The 18,877-nt window shown below is 37.1% G+C and overlaps 1 protein-coding gene across 6 annotated transcripts in view; it reads right to left on the bottom strand.

Moving 5' to 3' along the window:
* Positions 1-18,877, bottom strand: part of SH3KBP1 (SH3 domain containing kinase binding protein 1) — a 223,252-nt gene that overhangs the window by 97,001 nt on the left and 107,374 nt on the right. For all 6 annotated transcript variants that reach the window (XM_069874104.1, XM_069874125.1, XM_069874111.1 and 3 more), the window contains 2 exons: positions 12,937-13,043; positions 2,791-2,914 (listed from right to left, as the gene is read on the bottom strand). In XM_069874104.1, coding sequence (XP_069730205.1) covers positions 2,791-2,914; positions 12,937-13,043 — 231 coding nt within the window. The remainder of the gene's footprint in view (positions 1-2,790; positions 2,915-12,936; positions 13,044-18,877) is intronic.

Here is an 18,877-nt window from a genome sequence, read left to right as displayed (position 1 = left end):
TAACTATTAACTAAAAAATTCTCTTGCATTTTCTCAGTGCCCCTTCTCCAAAGACCCCATGCTACTTTACCAAGTCTCACAATAAACCTGACAAGTATTTACTTATCCATTTTAAAAGCTCGGATGAAGAGCTGAGGGTTGTTGCTCAAGATGGTAGAGCCATACCCCAACCCTTTCCAGGCCCTTCTAGAAGCTGTGTAGAACCACAGTGACCACACAAGATTCTAGTTCAATGCGCAGGGACAGCCCCTCACACCTAAGTGCTAATTTAATAATCTAGAATTCATATTCAAGTCTTATGAAGTCCTGTGATACAGACATAGTCAAACAATGTTTCCAGAGAGGGAAAAAAACCCCAGAAGCGCAGAAGTTATAGCAGATTTGAAGTGCTGTCATGTCTTGTTGTCCACGCTGCAAAGAGCTGATATAGAGTTATGAATGTACACACTTTTGAGATACTACCCAGAGCATTTCAACGGTAATGCTAGCCTGATGCCCAAATCTTACAGGGTTTACTTGTTCAATTTTAACACTAAGCACAAAAACTTGGAATAAGATTATCGTTCCTAGTCAGTTGTAGAGACTTGCTGAAATATTTGCAATCTTATTACGTGAATTTTCAAATCCAGACAGCCAACATACCTGAAAAGAGCCTTCTAAAGCACCATGTGTTAGAGCAACACTTGTAACAATTACATTAATCATACAGAAAGAACTGAGTTGATGTGTATTTCCCGTAATTCTACTAGGGAAATGCAGTTCTTAAATTGATGGTTTTACTTTAAGAAAAATATAAGGAAAAAAACATCAAAACTTCTATAATAATCTCAACATTCGAGTCTTGTCTCTTTCTGAAAAGATTTACAGTGTTGTTCTGTTTTATAGATATTTTACTATTTAGAAAACAGCTCCAAATAACATAACATCTTAGCTAGCCACAAAGCACCTCCCAAGAGTTGAATTACATACAGGAAAGAAGAAAATCCATCTCTCAGCTATAGTTATTTTCAACTTAGTTAAAGAGACAAAAATTATATCTGTGTTACCAATACCTTCTCAATATGAGTATCACATGTTTTAAGTCAGAACCAGCATATAAAACTGAGTTTGAATGAAGTGTGTGCCATTATGGATGTCAGCAAAACACGCTAATGCTTTGTGGCTGCTTTTACACACTCCAATGTATGATATTGTTGAGACAGTTTTAGGATGCTTATCATAAAGTAAGTATTACCAAAGTACCTTGGGAAGGGATATTCATTCATTCATTCATTCGTTCATTCATACAGATAAAACTGGGGTATTCCATCCTGAACTGTATCGCTTACCTTGTTCATTTATAGAATAACAATCATTATAGAATCCAGAGCTGAAACTCACCTACACAATTAGTTCTTCCAAAACTCACTGAGTTTATAATGAACAAAATTCATGATAGCATATACAGGTTATAGAAAGCAGTTTGCAATCTCACGCAAATGTGCAACTTCACTTCATGCCCTTTTTCCCTCTCCATCACACTAAAATTTTTAACTTCCTTAAAAATATTTTCATTCCAGTCTGAAGAAACATTACCTGTAAATATCTTTAGCAGCACTGACCACAAGGCTAGGTCACCAGTGCCACTACACATACATTACAAAAACAAGATGACAAATTTTCATCATTGCAAAAGTCAATTTTTTTAGGATCTTATTTCTTTGGGAAGGAATAAAGATGATAAATTTGCCTTAAAAGGAAAAATGAGAGGGGGGGGAAAAAAAAAAGTAAGTATTATAACTTCCTGCCTCTTACTGACAGAGTGAACTATAAAGGCTTTGGTAAATTCCAGCTGAAATAAGCTCACAAAGACCTTGGGAGTCCTTTCACTTTTGCTTGTTTAAAGATCTCAGAAGAACACTACATAGTAGTGAATATCTGCAGTGCTGAAAATAGGAAGACTTTGGCAGGTATTGTGGAATTAGCCCAAAATACCTAAGTATAATTGACTTTTCTTCTTTTCACTAAAGATTAAGAATTGGCTACCGAATTAGGAAATAAAAAGTATATCTGCTTGAAGAACAGAAAAAGCAGAAAAAGACCAACAAGTGTCCATCTCATACAACAGCATATTTTTGGTTCAGGTCATTCTCCACTGGAAGTTATAAGTAGGACAATCCACTACCATACTTATACTATTGCAAACTTAGTTACCAAACATGCTTTTCACCTGCAGCAGTACTGGCCCATTGTAAGTAAGAGAACAAAGTCCATGTCCCAGTTCTGGCCTTTTTCCCTTTGGCTGCTGGGGCAGTGGGTGACGGAGGTGATAGTAACATGCTCAGCACCTGGAGGGAAAAAGTGCCGCATGTCCCACACTAATAGTTATGAATCCTTAAATCTACTGGAGTCACTATAGAAGGCATGGCACTTTAATCCCTCATTTAAATAAGCACAGACATATTGTAGATGTTTGGTTACTTTGCTCAGTTTCCACACCTAAAGACAAAAACCCTTTGTAACTCATTTTAAAACACAAATCCAACAGTCCTCATTGCCTTCTCCGTTCTTGGTGTTTTGCAGCTCAGCAAGTCTTAACACAGCTCAGACAGTGATGCCAACATTACAACTCAGGTAGCATTGCAAGTACACATTTATCATCATCATCTGACTCTTTCACAGCATAAATTAAGAAAATGGCATTCAAAAACACTTCCAGGCAAGAGATAAGAATGTACTACCCTATCAATGATTTAGAGGGTGAAGACACAGACAAACAAACAGAACACCGATAACATTTTTTTTCCTTACTTGACTTTACTTGCTCTTCCTGTGCTATTCCAGCATCATCAGAATCAGACAGTTCCTTAATGAAGTTGGAAGGAAACATGCCAGTCTTTCCATTGAGTATACCTTCCCACCAGCCCTCTTCCACCTGCACCAAGACAAAAACAAATAAAGAGGACTTAACATAGGCAACACTTTACAGAGTTACATTATATACATGATATTCAATAACAATGACAGTAATGATTTTAGTCAGTTTGTATTAATTTCAGGTATAAGGCGCACATGGCATACACTCCAAGCCAGAACATGTCTCTTTCCTTTTAAAGTAAAAACAAGACATATGCATGCTCCCATCAGTAAACGTCAGCAGTGCTGAGAGCAACAGAAGCATGGACAGGCATTAAATAAAAGGATACAAGAAGAACTAGAGAGCACACTGTGTTTCTGAATTTCAATTTTGAAGATATCAGTTCAACCGCTACATTTTCAGCATAAACTTTACTCCTGTTCATGACCATCTTCTTAACGGATGCAGATAATAAGAGTTCAAATTCTCTAAGCAATCAATAGTGAAACAGAAATGCCTGCAAAAGTTAATTCAGAGAATCTAAACGAGGTATCTTAATATAAATCATGTGAATACTCCTGCCTTTCCCATCAAAATCAGAAATTCTCTATTCAAAAAATTATGAATGTTGCTATATCATTAACATGTTAATGTAAGAAATCTACAGAGAACAAAGAGGAGCACTAATGTATATTTGACTCTAGATTTACAAAGACGACTGGAATACATAATGATGATACAGTCAGAAGGAGGAGAGATACTTCCTAGCTCAATCCCAAGAGAAAATATCTCTTAAAAATGACAAACTCCTTCTCGTATAAACCATTTGGGATTGAATGACAATGTCATGCAGTGAAATGACAACCTTTAGAAAGCAGATGCCTTTAGGTTATAATGGGACAGCAAGAAATTACTTATTAGATGCATCAGCTAAACACACCCTTGACAGATGAATATCTGCCAGACACTGTCCATTCACCAAAAAAAAAATGACAGGGGAGGACAGTGTCAGTCTGTGACACATCAGTCTCCAATAATGTTTGACCCATCCCTTTCCTGCCCTGTAACAAAAATAATGAAAATTGAAAGTTAGCTTTACAAGCTGAGGGTGTTCACATTTACTGTTTAAAAAAACACCACAACGTCTTAAATGGTTCTCGCTATTCTTTACAGGAAAAAAAAAAGCCTGTTTCATATCACTTATCTCTTAATAATGCAAGCAAACATTTCCTCAAACTATAGAGGAATGGTTGATTTTTTTTCAACTTAGCTACATGTACAATTTTACTAGAACTTCATGTTTCCTGCGCTTCCTCTCCATCTTCAATGTTTTTAGCACAATTCTTGTCCTCCTGGGTTCATTTTTTTAGTTTTTATTTGAAAGCAGTTGAGAGCAGCACAGCTACATTCATTTAATCTCAGTCACTCTCCGTGACAAAACTCCCCCACCCCTGGCCCCAAATGTATCAGTAGTATTAGTGAGATCAAGCACAACTCACAAGCTGTTATCTTGCTGCTCCTTCAGAGGACAAAATACATTCAAATCACACAGTCACTTCAGTGGGAGTGCAGGTTTTTCACATTAAAGTATCAAAGTCTCTGAAAGGTAATATTTGCTTTTCTTCTCTCCAGACAAATTAAAAACCATATGGAAAACAGAAACCATGTGACACAACATTTAGTAGACTCTACAAATTCTATCTCTAAATACCTCTGTATGATATATCATTATATAGGAAATACACAACATGGCCAAGTCTTTGAGTTATAAACTATTTCAATTTTTCTAATGCAGTATTCCCAGATGGCTCTATTGATTAGAGATAAACATTAAACCATAACTGCATTAGCTGATTGAATAGAAGATTAATCACAGGGGATTACACAGTTCCCAAGTTCCCTATTTTGCAAGATACTAAGATTACTTGACAGAAATAAAGTGACCAATATCCTTCAGTTCTATCTTTCGCTCAAGTAATTTTCTCCTGCTTACTTCTTCCACTCTATATGTGGCATGTTTATGTATGGTTTGCTATGTACATGTACAGAAATACCCATATGCAAAAACGTTTAGACAGCTAAATCTTAATTGTGTGTGAACATATATATGAATTAGATTATTATAAGTTTTCTAGCTGATACACAAATGAACTATTTGAAAACACCACGCTATATTCAATAATTTTACAAATTCAGCAAAATCTAAAGCAAAACCCAGATTTTTCCACCATAAAATGCAGAGTCATGCAAGTACACATTCATCAGAATGCAAAGCATCAGAGGTTCAGGTCAAACCAGCCATCCCAAAGATTTATTAAGAAATTTTCATCAAAAGCTTTAAGTATTTTTAAACACTATAGCCACATGCTACATATCTTTAAGCCTCAAGACACACCAGCCAGAGATTAATCCATACAATAGTGAAGACACTACAATACCCCCAGGATTTAGTTATCCCAAATTGGGGCAATCCATTATCATAGGGTTTGAAATGTTGCAATAATTTTCAGCCAATAAAACCTTACATATGAAAATCCATTATTCATGGGGGTAATCAATCTGGAGGTACAAGCACTCAATAAAATGTGTTGCTGTTCTATTACAACAAAGTACTTTCAGGATTTATACAGCTAGGTGCTGATTTATGCCGAGCTGAACCAAACAATCTGAGAAGAGGTGGATTTCATTTAGCAGTCTGTACCCCTGCACCATAAAAGAAGTTTATCATCATTCATAACATCCTACACACCAAGTAAGTTCAGCCTGAAAATGAAGGTTTTGGTTTTAAGTTAGACAATGATTTTTCCCAATCTGCTTGATGTAAGTGGCTATAGCTAGAGGCCTTTCCAAGACATGTTTTCAGTGTGTTATATCTGTTCACTGCCTTTTGGAGAGGCATGTCACGTTCTCATCTTGCCAAGCCCCTAGGCTGCCAATACTGCTGTCATACCACATTTTGAGAGCAACAACATACAGGAAAGTGACTGAAGATATTTCATTAGTCCACTCCATATATTTAGGGAGGTAACAACACACCAAACTGCAACTCAGCCAGTGCCATGTGTGGGGCCAGGACAGATACAATAGCAAACAGCTGTATGCAGTCCAATGCCTGGATGTGATTGAAATAGATGTAAATGACAATATCACCAAAGAATGCTACATCATCTCTAAAGAAATGTATCCCATTAAGAAGACTGGCCTTTGGGATTTAAAAGGAAATTTATTCTAGATCATAATTATGCAACATTCAAATGTTCTTCCAGTATCACTGGACTTTGGGCTTTTTAACATTTTCAATGAAGAAAGAATAGCTGTATCTTGTTTTCAATATAATTACTCAATCAGCAGAGCCTTTTTTCGATGTAAATAAGAATTTTGGAAACTATAAATTAAATACAGATTAAAATATTTCAAAACATTCTGTTTTACTGTGTTAGAAAATAAATGTTTAGTCAAATTGTGAGATCCCAGCACACAAAACCAACTGAGATGAGAAATACAGTAAGGGGATATAATAGTTAATTTTACTTACAAATAACAACATAAATGAGGAATAATAATGAAGTGCTTAAAATAGATACCATGGAAGTGGACAGACAGGAAAATAACACAGAGAATTAAACAGGTAAGACACGCAGACATAAAAACAAGTTCTTAAAAAGGTATATGGATCGTAGGGCATTAAGCTGCTTAGAAGTCAACAAAAACATTGAAATCCGTTAAAAAAAAAAAGAAGAAAAGAGAATAATATTACAGTAGTTCAAGCCTTCAGGCAAATATAATAGTTCTATTTCAGACTGAATGCAGTTTTATTCTGTAACAGTCAAGTAACCAAAGAAAACAAAATCACTTTAGTAGGTCACTGAGAATACAAGATAACTATATTCCAAAAGCAAAGAAATGTTACTTTTTATGTTCTTTGGGTTTTCTCTTTGTGGCCAATACAATCTGCAACATCCCCCTTTAAAGAAAGAAGTGTCAGAGGGAGCATCAGCCTGACGTGCAGCACAACGAACCTTCTTGCTACAAGCCTCGAACCCCTTCCCTTGAGGGAACTGAGCAGCCACCCCTGTAACTCCTGGACAGGATGCCCAGAAGGAGCAGGAAATGCTGAAGCCAACTAGCAGCAGTTGCTTGTGCAGCTACATCTTGCTATATAATTAATAGGCTAAAGTTATTAAATGATTTAAATGTTCAGCTCTTTGGAATCACTGACCTAAAATGTTTTCCAGTAAATGCTTGTATCTGCCTATTCCACAAGCTTTTCTACAACCTGAAACTCTGCCTATTAGGCTGACAGACTATTTAGAGCTCAGCTAGGGCAAACAGAGGAGGCTTTGAGTCAGGAAAGGTTTCAGGTGGAAGAAAGTCTCCCTGGATCATAACAGAGTCTTTCTGGGCTGAGAAAATTAAAACACAGTCCCAGGAATAAAAGCAATGCCAGCGGCAGGCAACAGGAAGGAGAGAAGCCCAAGGTCAACAAAATTTCTTTTGCTTAATAGAGAACTAGAGCATGAAAGCAAAGGAAAAAAATACCCTTTATTTTAGAAATTCTCATAGAAGATCTTGAACTTGAAGGACAAAAGCAGTCACATGTTGAAAGGAAATTAAAAACATAGATTCCTAAGAAGGAAAATAAACAAATCATATTTACTGCCAATGGGAAAAGAAATTTTGGAAACAAGACCTCAATAGAAGACGGTGCATACAGTGCCACTTGACTTATTTTGGGAGTGCATTCAGAGAGAGCCGTAACCATGAGACTTCAACCAGCCCCTGAGCTTCTGCTTCAGCATATCTGGAAACTGATCATTCTGGTGCAGAAGGGAAGAATTAAAAACTGCACAAGTACCTACTATTAAGGGATCTTTTCAGCTTCAGAGTCCTTTATTTTAAAATATCAAAACGTGTTTTGGTATTTTATTTTGTTTGGGTTTTGTAGTTTGTGGTTTTCTTGGGTTTTTTAACATAATCTTCTGTATAGGAAACTGAGGGACAGAGAAAGCAATCCCATAGAATTGGAATGACCCTAAAAGTCAGGTATTTGCACTCTGATTTCCACAAAAAAAAAAAAAGTCTCCTACCACATGAACTAAACAAACAAGCAGTAGTTACAGAAGTCCTTGTGAACCATCTACTGGAAGAGGATCAGGAAAAACATGTTACCACGGCATTTCGCAGAAAAGTAACTGAGGAACACGGAATCCCAGCATTCATTCCCAGTTGTTTTCTTGCAGTATTATACAGTTCTGCACTTGTAGCACAGAATATCATTTTGCCACTATTAAATACTACCCTTTCAACTCCATGGCTGTCAAAATAAGTTCCTGTAAGGAAAGTTCTGTTCAATCTTCATTGTTTATCCTGTTATTGGAAATGGGTTGAACCACTCTATATCATAACAACTGAAAAAAAAGCCCTTGCTCAAATGGAGCAGAACATTCACAGAATCACTTAGGTTGGAAAAGACCTTTGAGATCATTGAGGCCATCCGTAAACCTAACACTGCTGAGTTTGCCACTAAACCATGTCCCTAGGCACCACATACACATATCCTTTAAATACCTCCTAGAATAGTGACTCTCCCACATCCCTGGGGACTTGTTCCAGTGCTTGACAACCCCTTCAGTGAAGCAGTATTTCCTAATAACTACCTTAAACCTCCCCTGGTGCAACTTGAGCCCATTTCGTCTCATCCTATTGCTAGTCACTTGGAAGAAGAGACCAATACCCACTTCGCTACAATCTCATTTCAGGTAGTTTTGGAGAGGAATAAGGCCTCCCTTCATCCTCCTTTTCTCCAGGCTAAACAACCCCAGTTCCCTCAGCTGCTCCTTGTAAGATTTGCACTCCAGACCCTTCACCGATCTCACTGCCCTTCTCTCGATGCACTCCAGCACCTCACTGTTTTTCTTGTAGTGAGGGGCCCACAGTATTTGAGATGCAGCATTTTTATAATTTCAAATGAGTTGTAGGATTTGATCACGTAATATATGGCAATGCTAACTAACAGAGAGAGAGAATAGGTTTGGTGGTATTACAGCATGCCTCAGTCAAAGACTTAGTTGTGAACTTCATGCACTACACACTGCCAGGAAGTTGACTTCTCAGCAGGATGAGTCCACAAAGTATATAGCAGCACAATGACAAACTAATCCCAAATGAAAGCAGGCTCAGAACCATTGAATGACATACCAAACATCCTTACACTCATGCTATGGGTTAATTGTCTAGGATCCCATGAAATCCTAAGGTGAAACATAATTGGAATTCAGATATCTGCATTTAATAAGACAATTAGTTACAGTTGCAGTTTGGAACAACTGTAATTAGAGATACAGCTAATGAACTAGAGAATAACAAGCAAAAAGCTATCAATCACACTTTAAACATGAATATAAACAATGATGAAAATGCTTCTCTTATTAGTTTCAAATGTACTTTTAATTTAAGTCTGTTAATTAATGTCTCATGGGTATCAGTGTCTGTGTAGTTATGGAAACATCTAGTCTAACAACAAGCTTTTTATCTAATGTGATGAAATTTTGATATTAGTATAATTAATTTCTATCTGTTTAGAATAAATAGGAAGGAACTGTGAATTCTGAATATATACAGACTCCAAGGATATCTATCTGCATCTCAAAACTCACATTTGCTGTTGCAGTTGTTTCAATCCACTGTACAGCCCCAAACCATTTCTGCCACTACAGGAACTTCCAGTAGTATCTACCAATACCATAAACATAAAAACCCTTTCAAAAAGCATCTGATCCAATCTGTTGTCACCAGGAAGAAGGATTTGGGGCAGTTTTAGATGCTAGTACACCTCAGATGTTGATTAGCACTCAGAAGCAGAGGTGGGAAATAGGAAGACATCCTCAACCTCAGCATATCACCATGTGATATCGGTGTAATCCATTTTCACTGGGGTCTGGGAATACACATTTGGGCACTGATGGAGGCAGCTGAGGAGAAGAATTGCATTCCCTTTTGCCAGCCCTTTGCTAGAGGCAGTGACCTTCACAGGGTTTGAGGTGCAGGACCCATTTCTTCAAGGATGAAGCCAAAGAACTGTAAAACAGAAATCAGCTTTCCTTTGCAACAGGAAAAGTTTAATGAGTTGTCAACTATAAGTAACATTTTAAACACGTTTTTTTGCTAAATACCCACATAAAGATAGATGACAGTATTTTGATCTAAGCAATGCCCATTCTAGTTTGCCATAAGTCAGTTAGGAATCGATTTATTTTCAACTAATCAGAAATCTACAGAGATTTGAAAATATTAATCTAAGTCAACTTAAAACCAATTAAACTGATACATCTTTCTTAGGAGGGTAGAATAAAACACTCACCGTGGGAACCCGAGATCTTCTTTTTATGAATAAAAAGATGGGGTAAGAAAAAGCAGCAACCAGAAATAGAATGACCACTAATGTTCCAATTACCTACTGAATCATTGTAAACAACACTGAAGATGCCATCATCCATTTTTTTATCTTGAGTAATGATAAACAAAACAGAGATTTTGCAAGAATTGACTCTAACTGTTGCCTGTACAGGTGAGGGGTTTTGCTGTTGTTTGGGGGCTCTTCACACAATAACACAGCATGATTTTGGCCCTTGCAAAAATATCTCAATTTTCACAATGGAGAAGGCCGTATTTGCAAAATCATAGGTCTCTCACATCAAATATCTATTATTTGAAATAAAGAGTATCATACAATAACATCAACACTGTGAATCTTATTTCAAGGCAATGACTCTTTACACAGCATTACCTACACAAAGGAGAGTAAACAATGAAATCAGTTGGTGCAGTTTTCTATGTCAAATAAAGTTCCCATTTCAAAAGAAAAATTCTGCCCTACATTTTTTAAGGAATTAACAGGACTATGATAAGGACAGAAGAGGAAATAACAGCAAATATGCAACATTAACTGCTTGGTACCAATGATGATGGAAAATAAAGGTCACACAACAAAAATTCCTGAGATTTTTTTTCTCTAAATTCCTTTAATCTTCCTCTTTCACCAGCTGATCTATTTCAACTCAGAAGAGTCAGACAAAGTCCTGGATCACATGAATGCACCAGATAATGCCTGAGCCAGAGGTCACGTTTCAGTAGCTGACAGAAGAGAGTATTTCATAAGGTCAAAGTGGGCACAGTCTCACCTATGTCAGCTGTTCTTTGGCATTTACTTATGGCCAGCAGTTCAAGTTAGCCATGATAAGGCCTCTTCCACACTACAGTAAAATTAATTCCAGTATGACATTCTTTAGGACTGCCTATCAAAAAAGCAATCCTAGTTAATATATCTTCTTAAATCTTAGAATCAGCAAGTTGTCAATGCTTTCTTCAACAGCAGCAATTCAGTGTACAATTATGACTTTAAGACTAGGAAGTCTGTAATCAGCAATCCAAGTGAGTTTTGAAAAACATGCTCTCAACTATAAGCTCAAACATGCAAGCACAGGAATGTTTCACTTTAACAGTTCTACATCTTTCAATTTTAATGCAAACATTTTCAGTCTAATTTGGATACAAATAAATCTTTTATTTATAATTAAGTTGTTCAAGTTTATAAGAAGACAAGAGATGCATTTCATAAGAGAAGCCTAGTGTCTGATCTAAATTATTTAATCATACAGTTCATTCAGTAAAGTTAATTTGTTGTCTGGATATTAGGACTGGGTTTTATTCCATCACTTTACTCTTGAAAGACAAAGATCCAAAAGTTTTAAGTAGGGCAACTGATGTAAGATATTTGTGTGGCCATGTGAGGTCAAATATACTCCAAATTGTGCAATGAAAACAGTTCATGTCTTGACATGAAACCCATTATAATATTGGGTTTATGTTGTCTTCAAAATATGCTCTTACAGCCTTAACATCCCCCATTATAATTCTGCTCACAGACAGAATAAGGTTAGTTAAGTGACACATAATGTCTGACTCCAAGAAGAACAATATGGAGAGCTGGAGTGCGCAGCCAGGTTAAAGGGAAGCCAGTGATCGTTAAGCTCCTTACATTCAGAGGTGAGAATTTAATCTCTCATAAGAAAATGCTGGATGTCATGTAGACTGCGGTAGAATTTAAATTCTTTTAGAACTGATTTCTTAAGTTACAGACGCAGGAAAAAGAAATCATATATCCTTGACAAGAAAATAAAATGTTGAATTATTAGCTGCTGAGTCGTGAGAAAAAAAGTCCTACAAATACATGTTACAAGCTAAAACACACCTTTTAGTGACTGCTTGAGCAGATTACAGTATTAAGAACTTTTTAAAGCTAAGAAAATAAAGACTAAATGAGTTTGAATGCACTCTACTTTAAGGGTCCTCATGCTATTAAACTTAGGAAGGTATTTCTAAAATCATTAATGGAACAAAACTGAAGGTATTGGTAGCAAACAGCATTCTGTGATCCTGCAAGTAGATTCAACCATGTAAAGAAAATTGTTGTATCTCAGCCCAAGCTTTCGTAATTTGCTCCTCGTCCTTCTAAGAGATGTGCATCCATTTTCCACATCCACTTACACCTAAAATAAGAGAATCGTGAGTCTCTAAAGAATTTGTTGGAGGTCTTTTGTTTGTTTTAAACTGACTAGACTGAAATCAAATTGTTATCATTTTCACGCAGAGGACAAAAGTGAATGTCATGGATGAACTCCAAAGGGCTTCAAGTAAATTTCTAAAGTGCATTAAAATCCATAAAGATAATTCTTCCCTGTGGCTGGCTTAATAAAACTGGGAAAATCTTTTTCTGCTATAATCTTAGTTCTTCAGAGATATAAACTCAATAGCCCTGTGGCACAAACTTTGAGCCTTTTCCCTGAACAGAACTCAGAAGCATCAACTGATCGAGTGAAAACAGCAGAAGTGCTACAGGGAAAAAAACCCTCATGAAATCCATAAGCAAATAATCACATCCCTTCACCCCCAACAGAAAGCCAAACCAGAAGCAACTGTATACAAGAGAAGAAAAATGTTTGGTTTAAATTATGTCTGAAAACACACTGTATGTAAGAGCTTAGCATGCACAAGATATGTCAGAATTGTACACATGCATATTCCACTAAAGATCTGCTCACCTCTCCCACAACTTCAATGATGTCACCAACTTTTAATTCCAGTTCATCTTCATTTTGAGGCATATAACTGAAGGCCACCTGACATCTTCTTCTTCTGTTTCTCTCTCCTAGTGGAAATGAAAGGAACAGGAAGATTGTAAAACGAAAACAAGATTCCATGCCAAACACAAGCTAGGGGAAATAAGCAAAGATGATATATTATTATTTGAGTACTATTAAAAGAATCTGAATATTTGCAATGCTTAATGTACAGCCTAGAATTAATTTACAAAAAGAAGGTAGAGAAAAGATTTCAGGTACACATTCTTTCTTTCAGCTATTTTTAAAATTCAATGTAATTAATTAATAAAAATAAATAGTGGGGATTTTTTCCTTTCTGTGATATTATTCGAGAGCCAAAATTTAACTCATAGGTTGTGCTTCCTAGTAACAGAATTGACAAACTTTACTCAGAGGATCTTTCCAGATGTATTTGTTATAATTCCTCTTCTAAGCTAATGCTTTATACACGTGGCATAGGCAAATCCAGAAATCGGAAGGGTGAGGAAGGGATCCAAAACCTTGTGGCTGTTGCTTATACAGAAATAAGCTCTTAAGTGATTATTTTATCCTGTATCCTCTTCACCATAATTCTTTCACAGATGTACAAATATCTCACTAACCTTTTATATAGATATTCAAGTATAACTATGTATGTATATACACCTATTTGTAGGGTGCATGTTTCTGCACTAATATCAGATTAAAAAAAATAGAAGGAAAATCCCCCTGAAGTATGTATGCCATTGAGTTAATGTGGTTAAGACAGGCTAATTTCGATGATCAACTAGCTACTAGAAATGATGTTACCAGTCATCTTTCTCTTCAGCCTGGATGTCCAGGCTTCCACATGAGGAGCTGGTATGAGGATGCTTCTTGTGAAGGGAGAGAGGCTTAAATTCATATCTTTGAATAAGAGTAAGACCTCTTACTTGACCTTTCTGCCATATCAATTTTAAGACAGACATATAAATGGAAAGATTCAGTTCCAGGACTTTGTTTGCCAGATCCACTGGCTTGCATATAATTATAATTGTATGCTTTGTAGCAGAGTGGATGAAAGAATTTCTCTAAATTAAGTTGCCAAAGTTTGCTGCTTAGCCTGTATTACCTGAAGGACAAATTACTGACATGAATCATGACCATGTTGGAATGTGGTGGAGGAGAAGGTAGGAAGAGAGAAATCACTCAAAACACAGGATTCACTGATTACTCCCTTTTCTCTAGATGATGTACAAATTATAAACCATACAATTTCATATTATGTATACACATGCATCTACGCAAACGCATACACACTCTAAACAAGTAAATGTACTTTATCTTATGCTGTTTTTCTTACCTGTTGTAAACACGCTTAATACACACCAATATCAGTTGCATAAACACTGTTCACAAGTGGCCTTAATCTGACATTAAATTACAGATACTGATTTTATGGTCAGTCTATAACTTCTCCTGCAATATTTCTTTATAATCCTGTTCTAGGGCAAACAGTAATAAAACATTACAGAACTTTTTTTAAAAAAATGTATTAAATGAAACTGGAGAACGAAGGGAGAAAAGAAGCTGTTGAATTTGGCTTTCCGACAATATTTTTCACAGCTACTGCAATCCTGCACAAGTGGCAGCTTTTTCAATGTTAAAATTAATACCTTAATGCAATGTAACCAAACTCGCTCAAATTGGCTCTTTTTTCCACCTACAGATGACTGTTAGTTCTTCACTGTCTAAACTAAAATGGTCCTAAATTGACAACTTTATGCAGCTGCACTCAAAATAACTTAAATATAAAATACCCTTCTATACTGAGTGCTTCTTTCATTGTGCTAAAGAGGCTATTTTCACTAAAGATAACATTCCCACTATGATTTCTAGCATCAAGTAGCAACTGATGTGCTGAAGTTGCCTGATGTGACAGATGCCAGTTGCCACCCTAGGTAATAATCAACATTGTGTGACTCTTGGAGAATGTTTTTGAGATTGCAAAGAGAGTAAAAAATAAACACAATTCTGGATGTTAATAATAGAATTGTATGAACTCTTCCTTCTCCCACCCCATAAAGATTTTTACTACTGTATAGAAAGTCTAGTGAAAGTCTGCATTTATCTCCATTAGTCTGGTAGTTGTCTTACTGCTCTCCCTCTCCTCCCAAATCTTTCTCTAAAGAAATACCTAAATGGAAAGTAGCAAGCCAACAAGAGGCATAGACGCTGTGTACCAACTAGTCCTCTTCTCCAGTCTAATGCAAGACAACAAATTCAGCAGTGAATCCCTTTGGCTTTAAGGAGAAGTTGCTGCTGGCCCTGTGTACATGCTGATATATGGAGCACTTGAGCAGAGCACGAGTTCTGTGAAGAGCTCTCCAGCCAAGGGATATCTGTTTTTTCTTACCCTAATCACCCTGGGTAATATAACAGTATGAGTTTTCAAAAAAAACCCAGAGCTGATAGGAAAAGAAGTCACAGCAACTAAGCTGTGCATATACCAAAACTCTTAGTAAAGAAAATCTATGGGTTTCCAAACACAGTATTCCCAATCCAGCATCACCAGGTCTTTTTGTCTATTTCTTAACTAGCACAAAGTCTCCAAAGGCAGAGTGACCAGGAACAGAAAGATCGAATGGGACAAGTAACAAGCAATTTAGACAGAAACACTGCAGTCTTGCCCTTCTCTCACCATTTCCCCTTTTGCCAGTATCGCCACTTAATGAAGACTGTCATTACAGTCTATGCTTTAACTGCTAGTCTAGATCTAAATGTCACACTGTGACTTTAAAATGTAAGTAATTTGACCAACTCATGTAAAGGTACTTTAAACCACACAGGGCAGCAATTCTGCAAAGAAGTACTTTCTAATCTAATCCTTTTTTTTCTTACTTGTAAATTGATGAAGAAAATATTTTGTATGAGTTTCTTTGCATTTTCCTTCATACTTGAGCATAAACTGAGTTACCTGCAAGTGAAAATACACTGTGTGGCTGAAAAGCAGGTAACAAATCCAGTACTTTAAAATCAGAAAAGGTCTGCTGCAAAATCCTCATTGGATTTTGAAAGGCTTAAAAGAAGAAGGAAAAAAAAAAATCACTGAACTTTTACTAGCCTATATAGAATAATTTGTAGCAAGTAACCTGCTGCAGGCAACAGCACAGTGCTTTCTCTGGTTGCAGTTCTAGACTTTTTTGTCTCCTGTAGCTGTGGCACCACATCAGAAGTGTTCTGAAGGCAAGATGCCCATGAGTTGCAGGTGGGGGACTAATCAAGCTACACCATATTCAGAACAAGCTATCATACAGAAATAACATCACTAACCCTCGTAAAAAATACTGTATCTCATTTACATAGTTATAATAAACCTCGAGGGGCGGGGAGAAAATCACATGCCCAGTTTCTGCAGTCAGTTCTTAAAACAAACCAGGCAGCTACACAGAATTGGCTGTGTGCATGCAAGGGGGCTAACAAACCAGTGACTGCAAAGCATATTGCATCTGAAATGATGGCACCAAGACCTCAACAACTGTACTGCAGAGCATGCCTCCCTTCTTTGCTTCTTGTAAGGTCTGTGTCAAAGGCACTGAACCTTTACAAAGTGTCTGCAGATCTAGCGAGGGAGGAAAGAAAATGGACCTAGCATGCATTGTGAAAGGTGTCACATCACAATACACTGGCAACGCTGGCTGCCTTCTTACCTGCAGCTGTTGATTGCCAAATCCTGCTCACCCCATCTGAGCCTACTGTTTCCTCCGCCCTGAGAGGTGAACTGTTTCTCTAATCATTCCCCAAACACTTTCTCTCAAAGCAAAACTTAGTAGCTTAGTAAATCAGCTCCTTTTGGTCTTTACCCCAAGATTCACCTATCTCATTGTAGGTGTCTCCAATTTGGATGTCTGATTCTGAACCCATCACTCAGGAGTGGAAAGAACCTATATGGGAGGTGGTTGAGTCACCATCCCTGTAGGTGTTGAAAAGATGGGTAGACGAGGTGCTCAGGGATATGGTTTAGTGGCAGATAGGAATGGTTGGACTCAACGGTCCAAGAGGTCTTTTCCAACCTGGTGATTCTATGATTCTATGATCTCCCAATACCATAAAATACACAACTAAAATGCATCAGATGAACAACTCTCTGGAGATGCCTTCTCCTAGTGTGGCCACATCAGACACCAACATCTAATTTTAAAGGTCTAAAGTTAGGTCAGATGGGAAAAGGAATGAAGTTATATTTAGAAACCTGAAACAAACAAACAAACAAGTCCTTGAGGGCACAAATCTAATTCAGTTCAAAGTAGTGTTTGATCACATCCTTTTGGTGTGGGCAGAAGACCATAAAGGGACTTCCTCTACCTGTATACGTGCAAGAGAGGGGAAGATTTCTAGACATTTAAACACCCCTCTCACATTAGCAAAAACAAATACAGAGGCAATTACAACACATTGGCATTCAATGCTTACCTTTCTAATGGCACCAAAAGCTCAGGCAGTGCTACATATAAAGTCATATTGGTACTAACATGCTGCCATCAGGCCCAGGAAGGGTCACAAATTGACAACACAGATTCAGATTAAAAGTGCAGTGGCAGCAAAATAGATAGGAAGTAAACTATTTCAAAATTAACTGGAATTTTCAAATCCAAACTACCTCTTTTAAACTTAAAACCTCTGTCATAGAACAGATGGTTATATAAATGTGTGTATGTGTGAATGAGTTACATGATGGTTTTCAGAGTCTACTTTTCACTGATGCCTTTGTAGCCTGTTCCGTCACTGAAAACCATTATTAACTTCACTAACAGAAGGTCCATTAACTGACTCTACATACTAATTCACTTTTTTCACACCACAAAAGAACAAGGACAGCAATCTGTTTCATAACAAAGTACTATCCTATAGTAAAAAACCTATATTTAATAAAAACCTTCAGAAAACAGACCCACGGAGCAAAAGTCTGGCCCTCTCCTGGCTGACAAAAGACATACCTAAATAGCTGACAGTCTCTTCAAAACTAGGCCCCACAGTTTTGTAATTGGATTTGTTTTAAAAAGAGACATATAGATATCATTGCAGCTCAGATAAATAATCCAATCCAACTATTCCTGGGCTGCTTTTATTATTGCTTTTAATAAAGGAGTGTTGCTATGGAAATTGTACGGGTTAGAACGGAGACTAAGTCAAGGTTTGCAGCACAAGGAACCTAAAGACATTTCTCCTACCTAAAAAAATTCGAAACCACTAAAACACAAAGTAGCTCCTGCAGGCCCATGGACTTCCCACTGCTGCAGGCTTGCTGGGCAGGCTCAGGTGAACCACGTAAGAAAACTGAGATCCACTGGGCCACCATTCAAGTAGATTCAACATGACAGAACTCAGTAAAACCATTTGGCAAAGAAGCCCCTCTCAGGCAATTCTATTAGGAGGAAAATGACAAGTTGGAAGAAAAGATTCCCACCTTCTATTTCAGATTTTCCTGCATGCAACATCAGCTGCCCATGAGCCTCAGCTGCACTTCCCATCCTTCAGCCTCTCAAAGATGTATGTGAGCTGGGGGAACTGGTTCAGTACAGTGTCTTCTGGTTAGACAAGCTGCTCTGTGACATGACTCAGCTTAGAAACCAGTTCTAAATTTAACATGAAAAAGACAAAAGGCAACTATTGTACAACTAAGAAATTATATATATGCTTTTAGGTTCCATGTTACTGATTTTAATGGTACTGATGGAGACCTGATACAGCTGTTTTGGACTCCCAGCCTAGATGGCTACTGTAGCAGTTGGTTTTTGGTTTGTTTTTTTTTAACAAACCATTGAATTATTTATGTTAAATGCAAATGTTAAGAAAAAGATTGAGTTACAAGCTTACTTCTGAGAAAAATTCTTCTTAAAACCATTACCCTCAGTAGATGCTT

The sequence above is a fragment of the Phaenicophaeus curvirostris genome, chromosome 1 (genome assembly GCF_032191515.1).
Source record: "Phaenicophaeus curvirostris isolate KB17595 chromosome 1, BPBGC_Pcur_1.0, whole genome shotgun sequence".
Taxonomy (NCBI): domain Eukaryota; kingdom Metazoa; phylum Chordata; class Aves; order Cuculiformes; family Cuculidae; genus Phaenicophaeus; species Phaenicophaeus curvirostris.
Note: the sequence above shows the minus strand (reverse complement) of the source record. Positions and strands in the feature narration are given on the sequence as shown.